Genomic DNA, 7,167 nt, shown 5'->3' with positions numbered 1-7,167 from the left:
ACCCGTTTTCAGATGTTTTCTTCTTTCCTTTTAAAATGTGTATCTGTAAACATATAAAACAACAGATTTATTTTATTTGTCCTTGTTTACTAAAAGTGGCTCAGTCGTAACCCCGTGTTACATCTAACCCCGCAGTACAGATGCTGTACCTAAGCCTAACTAGCACTCGCTGTGAGCCTGTGTCTCATGCTTTAATATTGTACTACACTGTATGCAAAAAGAATTACACAAAGTGACCAAAAAAACGCACTGGAAAAAAATGACTTATATACCCTGAAAACACTCTTTGGGATGTATCTCTTTAAAACGCTGATGAATCACTCTGAATTTTTGAGGTAGGCTGTGGAGAGGAAATGTGGTGACGTGGCCAGAAGCACCTGCTGTTTGACCTTTATTAACAACGTAAAAAGTCTGTGTCATTTTCTAATTTATCATTAGGTTGCCCCCTGCCCTCACCTATATATAGATTTGTATATATGTATATATTGATACACACTGGATGGCCAAAAGTATGTGGACATAAGGTTGCTGAGTGGCCTTTAGGTTTTCCATGACAGTGATGGGTGGATGGATGGATGGATGGAACTTTCTCGATTCCAAAGGAAAATGTCAGTGTTTCAGTTGCAAGACATAATTTTACATAAGCTTGCATATACTAGGCAGAAAAAAATGAAATAAAGTATATCTATTTGCATATTTACATGGCATACAAGACAGATTTGTTGTATTTACATGATAGCAGGCACTGTGGTATGAGGTAAACTAAAAGCACAATGAGAACAGACACAACTAGTAAAGTGTACAGTGAAACTGACATTACAGCATTAGTTATGATCTATTGCATATTTACATATGTATTGATCAGAGAGGAGATACAGTGATGTGGCTCAGCTCAGTTCAGACAGCAGGAGATCAGTACCGTCTCTGAAGTAAGGAGACTCGTTGTAGAGCCTTACAGGAGTGGGTAAGAAAGATCTCACACAGCCTCTTTAACACAGCGCAGCTGTAAAAGTGTTGTAAAATGTGCTTCTCTGTTTATCCAGGGTGGCATGCAGGGGGTGTGAGGTGAAGTCCAAGACGGTCAACAGCTTGTTGAGCATCCTCTTTTCTGCCAAAACCTCCAGAGAGTCCGGCTCGACTCCTACAACAGAGCCAGCCTTCCTAATAAGTTTGTTTATTTTGTTCAGAGCACACAACAGCATAGAATATAGCTGTTAGTTATATGAATTTAGTATTAGCTAACTAATTACATGCAGCATGTCCATCATTCAAATTTTTAAATATTCAGTGTTGTTTTGTCTCTGGTGCTTGTCCCAACACGTGGATATTTTAATATCTGAGTAATTTATTACAGACATGGTGGATTTTGTTTACTACAGACACTGTGCTTATTGCTTACACTGTGTATTTTGAAACCAAACTACTGCTCACTGATCTGAACCTCTCGCCTTAGCCTTGCTTCAACAACTCTTTCCCATACCTTCATGGTGTGGCTCATCAACTTTATACCTCTGTAGTTACTGCAGCTCTGCACATCACCCTTGTTCTTAAAAATGGGGACCAGTACACTGCTTCTCCACTCATCAGGCATCCTCTCACTCTCCAGGATTTTGTTAAACAACCTGGTTAAAAAGTCCACTGCCTTCTCTCCTAAACATCTCCATAACTCCACAGGTATGTCATCTGGACCAACTGCCTTTCCATTCTTCAACCTTTTTAAAGCTGTTTAAAAGCTCTAGAAATATGTTTATCTTCATGAAATTTGATCAACTAAATCTTGAGAAGAGAGATCAAAAATATAATTTTCTCTTCAATGTTTCCAGGACTGAAGCATATGACTACTCATATTACAACAGTTTTGACCTGATTGAACACCCAGAATATCACTACGGAGTCCACGGAAACTGTTTCTATAAAGTACTCTATTCCCTGTTCTTTGTGGTGGGCTTCCCTTTGCAATGTGCTCGTAGTGTGGGTCATCATGTTGGGTGCTCAGCTGAAAAGCATGTGTGCCTTCTGAACCTGGCCCTAGCTGACCTGCTCCTGGTCTTTACTCTTCCCTTTCTGGACTATTATGCTAACCATAGCTGGAATTTTAGGAATGCTATGTGCAAGATTATCCTCACCATTTACTATGTTGGGTTTTATGGTGGCATCTTCTTCACTGTGCTGATGAGCACTGACAGATATTTAACTGTGGTCCACGCCGTGTTTGATCTGAGGGTCAGAACCAAGGCATACAGGATTTCGGCCAGTGTAGTCATCTGGATCATAGCTGTTGCATCATCTTTCCCTGAGCTGTGCTACCTTCAGGTCCAAGAATACAAAGAAGTAGTACTTTGCTGTGCATATCCAAAACATAAAACAGAAGCATCGAAAGCCATTGGCCTTTTTAAAATGAATGTTTTGGGCCTGCTGATTCCACTGGGATTCTGCTACTCAATGGTGCTGCGGAGGCTCCTCACAGTTCGGGCAGCTAAGAAACATGCTGTGTGTCTCGTCATTGTGGTTGTGGTGGTCTTCTTCTGTTGCTGGACGCCATACAACATTGCAGTGTTCCTCAAAGGCCTGGAAGTCATAGCTACAGATTGCAAAGGCAGCAAGAAGATTCTGTCGAGTCTCCAGATCACTGAAGCTGTGGCATACTTACACAGCTGCCTGAATCCCTTCCTCTATGTGTTCGTGGGAGAGAAGTTTAAGAGGCACCTCATCAGGCTCCTATGCTGCATACCTTGCATCAAGGTGAAGTTCATGAAAGACTACCTGACCCAGGCAGCAGGGTCAGTATATTTGTAGACAACTAGTGTGGACAAGCGTTCAACTCATTTAAGCAAGAGCTCTCAGAGACCCAATTCAATATCTCACATAAATGAGTGTTCATTGTATGTGGTTTCAGATGAGCTCCATTTGTTATATTTTTACAGAAATCCCTGTACAAACAAAACCAGCTGTAATACAGGCCTGTAATAGCAGTACTGTAATCATAGCAGCCTGTAATTATCCCTGATCATCTTGTATCACTTTGAAGGGTCACAATAATGGTACTGCATACAAAGACATGTTACACAATTATATGCATATAACTTTGTGCCCTTTACCTTTCTGAAATGTTCTAGTTTTTAGGTCTACTTGAATTATAGCATGTATTGTTTTGAGCTATTGAAAAGATAATAAATAAAAGGCATTACTACTCTCTGAGGTGCTTTGCAGGTATATGTGTTTGATGCCGCTTCTGAATTTAGACATGCTTACAGAAACAGCTAATGTTGCTAGTTGAATAAAAATCGAATTGAACAGATTTAATGCTAACTAAAACAGTGCTTGCATTTTGATGTCTTCATTCAGTATCAGCTGTCTAACCCTATATCTATAGTATGCATCACTGATAAAAGACAGAAGTCAGTACAGGGGCATGAGACAGAAAGAACCGAGTCAGGATCATATTTCGAGACTCGAGAATCATCATAACAGAGTCAGAGTGCTGATGATCTAACTGGGGTTAAAAGCCACAGAGCATGTAATGATGGTTAGAGCTTTATGGTTGGTGGTGACTTTGATTTTTATTTCTTTGACCAAAGAGCATCACAGGTAAGCAGACAGCGCTTCTTGAAAGGCTGAAATGAGGAAAGGTGAATATTTCTCTTCATTCTGGGTTTGCATGAGACTTCCTCTCTCATATGCATGTGTTTTGCAAGCCTGGTTATGGTAGAAACATCAGCAAAGTAACAGACTTTGTGGTGAGTTACATAAAGTAATGTGTTTGAGCACCACATGCCAGAACTTGCACAGCAGCAGTGGTGATGAAATTTCACACAAATTCACAAAACAGCAACACTGATGCAACAGGCTTCTGAAAAGGGCTGCTTCCACCGAGGTAGCCGCAGAACCAGAGAGAGGCCCAAATTGTTGCAGAAATTGTGTGGTGCCCTCTTCAACCTGTTACTCTTGCACAAAAGCCACTTCAGTAGGCACCTGGCCCCTCACTGCACCACTGAGCACACCAGGAAATCCTTTTAGCAGCTGCTGTCACACACCACCCTTTAAAATAACTCTTCCTGCCTCAGTTTTAAACATGTGCTTTCGCATGCCATGATGCTTGTTTGACTATTTTTATATGTTTCTGAAATAATATCATGGAAAGATACTGCCATTCGAAATTGCTCACTGGAATCAATTAAAGTCTGTTGTACCAAACTGAATCATATTCAGCAATACTACGTTTTTGATGAAGCAGCCAGTCGTTAAATATTATAAAGGAATTGTTCTTTGTTTCATTGAGGCCTGGAAGCAGGAATTAAAGGTTAATTACTCTCTCATTGTGAAGCATAATGTCAAATATAAAACACATTTACCACTTTAATTTGCACACCGATGACTTATTTCCATACAAACGCTTTGTCAGTATAATGGTGGCCTCTGGAGAAGCTTACAGGTTATATAGGGTGGAGTGGAGTGGGGTGGAGTTTGTGATCTAGAACTGATCATCCAACATCAGTATCTGACCTCACTAATTCTCTTGTGGCTGAATGCAATCAAATCCTCACAGAAATGTTCCACTATCTAGTGTAAGCCTTCTCAGAAGAGTAAAGGCTGTTACTGCAGCAAAGAGGGATAAACTGACTATTAATACTTTGACTTCAGAACAATCACATGAGAAGGTCTCTACAATTTTTTTGACACTGTTACCAAATCACTATGCATACATGTATAGGCATATATTTGGCATTATAATGGATCAGATAAGACAAATTCATGGAGAATATATGCACATTAAAAACTCTAGCAGGAGAAGGGTTTTAAAGAAGCACAGACTATAGCTTATCAGGCCCACATTACTCTTCACTCATTTATTGCTCAGTGAAAACAGCCATTGCATACAAACTATTCAGGAGATATTACCAAGGAAATGAGATAATAGATAATCCACTCATATAAAAAAGTCAAAGGAAGATAAGTGAAGATCACTCAGTCAGACTTCAGTGGTAGACCACTAAACCTGTCTCCATCAGATAAACAGCACTTAAGGCTTTCATCTTTGAGAGAGAGGAGAAAATCAAGCTCCACTTGCTTCAGATCTGAAAAAAATTAAGTGCTTCTATCCATCCTTCCAGACAACATCATCACTGAATGAGTTTGGGATTACTTGGATTGTAAGAAGCAGAAAATGCAACCAACGTCTAAGACTGAACTTTGGAGGTGTGAAAAAATATTTATTTTTAAATAAATATATTTTTTTTATCTTTTATTTCTACAGAAAAAAACAGAAGCTGTAATAAAGGTGAATGGTGGATACATTTAATACTGAAAAACTATATTATATTTAGATGTTGAGGCTTTTGTGTTTTTTTCTGTTAGATATGTTTCTGCATGTAAAGCAGTTATCTGTGCAGTAAGTATTTAGTGTTCAAAAAACAGAACAAATGCATAAGATCTAATTATGCAGTTCAGTATTTATAGTTATGACCTGCTTCAGCTGATTAATCCTTCATTAAATTGAATCAGGTGCTGTTAATAGAATTGAACAAATCCCAGTAAACGCTGGAGTGAAGTCAGGAACCAATCCTGTGTTCGTCTGTCTTCCTCTAACTGTGTTCTTTCTAACTTCTTCTTCTAACTGTCTAACCAGCACATTACTAACATTACGAAAACAAGAAGCTCCTGCTCTGTTTACTCTATTTCTGTTCACTGGTATTTATTCTAATGTTATATAGTGTTTCTACAGGCAGAATCACGCAGCTGAGATAAACAGCTTGAAACAGCTTTTAGACTTTTGGACAGCACCGTATGAGGTCTGATACACGTAGGCCCTCTAGAGGCCTTGTAATGAATGGAAAGAACAGAGAGAGCTGCAAATGATCAGCCAGGAGTCACATATGAGATGAAGATTGGTTGAGTAACACCAAAAGCACAGTTACATCATGACATCATATATGTAACATGCTGTATAATAAGTAGTTTCGTGAGTATGATATGCAGTACAAAGCAAAAGTAGCCATTGACTATAATTGCTTTTTACAGTTATGTATTTTGTTATTCTTCTTTTTCAATAGTTTCTCTCCAAAATTCATTGTAATAACCTGTTATTACAGCACTGGATTAGACCACACTTTCACAGCCTGACAAAATGGCTTGGGTTATATATATATATAATATATATATTAGTAAAAGTTTTTTTTTTACATTTATTTTTATTTGCATGCATTTTGTATTTACCTGACATGTATTTTGTATACAGAGACATCAGAACATTTTAAGTTATTGACAGTTCTATCAAAACCTCATGAATCTTACATTAGAGTGAATGGTGTGTTTAAAGTAAAATGCTTAAACAGTTCATACATTTCCGTGTGTATTACACACTGTCTTGTTGAGGATGTTCTGCTCTATTTTTAAATGCGGCCACAAGACGTTTGTTTTCATCACTACATTTTACTCCGTCTCAAAAACAGCCCCTCAGTAGCACTCCACCACTCTGACTGAACGTTACTGTTACAACGCTCTCTGGCTAGCCTCGATTTGAAGAAGCTACTGCTGCGCAGTTGGTCTTGACGCATGGTGCAATTTATTCCTAACCTTGTGAAAAGAAAGTCTCTGCATATGAAGCGTGTGAAGAGAATGTCTAAATGAGTCATAAATGAACTCTGAAGGCACAGTAACGTTTGAAGTGGCATCTGCTACTTCACGCATTAATGTATTATTATATAGTTAGTCGAATATACCTCACTGTGTGCTTATTTTAATATTTGCACCTTGTTTTTAACGTTATTTACACTTTTTTTCAACAAGATCTCAGCAAATGTCTAACCACAATATTTACATTTTTGTGAACAAAAAGAGATACATTTTATTTTACTTTTATTTATTCATTCTAGACACACACACACACACACACACACACACACACACATATATATATATATATATATATGGGCCACTAGTGAAAATGCTTCTTTCTTGCATGACTTTCTATTTGTTCTTTGTTACATACAATCTCAGAAAAAGGTGTGAAACTGTCACTGGGGCAGTTCCCCTCAAGGGTACATCTCAGTACCTTCGGTCAGGGACCATAACTGTACCATAATCTAACAAAACTATATTTCCCAAGCTGTACTGACTGCACACACGCTATCTTGTCTCTGGGCTTATTGTATTACTGTTGTTTTAAAA

The 7,167-nt window shown here is 38.4% G+C and overlaps 1 protein-coding gene across 1 annotated transcript; it reads left to right on the top strand.

Moving 5' to 3' along the window:
• The first annotated feature begins 1,687 nt into the window (after window positions 1-1,687).
• On the top strand, window positions 1,688-2,955 carry LOC108429153 (C-C chemokine receptor type 4-like). Its single transcript, XM_037537329.1, has one exon. It carries the CDS (start codon window positions 1,744-1,746, stop codon window positions 2,794-2,796), a length of 1,053 nt encoding a protein of 350 aa, XP_037393226.1. The 5' UTR covers window positions 1,688-1,743; the 3' UTR covers window positions 2,797-2,955.
• The last annotated feature ends 4,212 nt before the right edge of the window (window positions 2,956-7,167 follow it).

Source organism: Pygocentrus nattereri, chromosome 3 (assembly GCF_015220715.1).
Source record: "Pygocentrus nattereri isolate fPygNat1 chromosome 3, fPygNat1.pri, whole genome shotgun sequence".
NCBI classification, from domain to species: domain Eukaryota; kingdom Metazoa; phylum Chordata; class Actinopteri; order Characiformes; family Serrasalmidae; genus Pygocentrus; species Pygocentrus nattereri.
This window is presented reverse-complemented; position numbering and strand designations above follow the sequence as displayed.

Bases quoted from the DNA above. Each gene is read 5' to 3' on its own strand.
- LOC108429153 (XM_037537329.1), top strand. From the start codon at position 1,744: ATGTTTATCTTCATGAAATTTGATCAACTAAATCTTGAGAAGAGAGAT.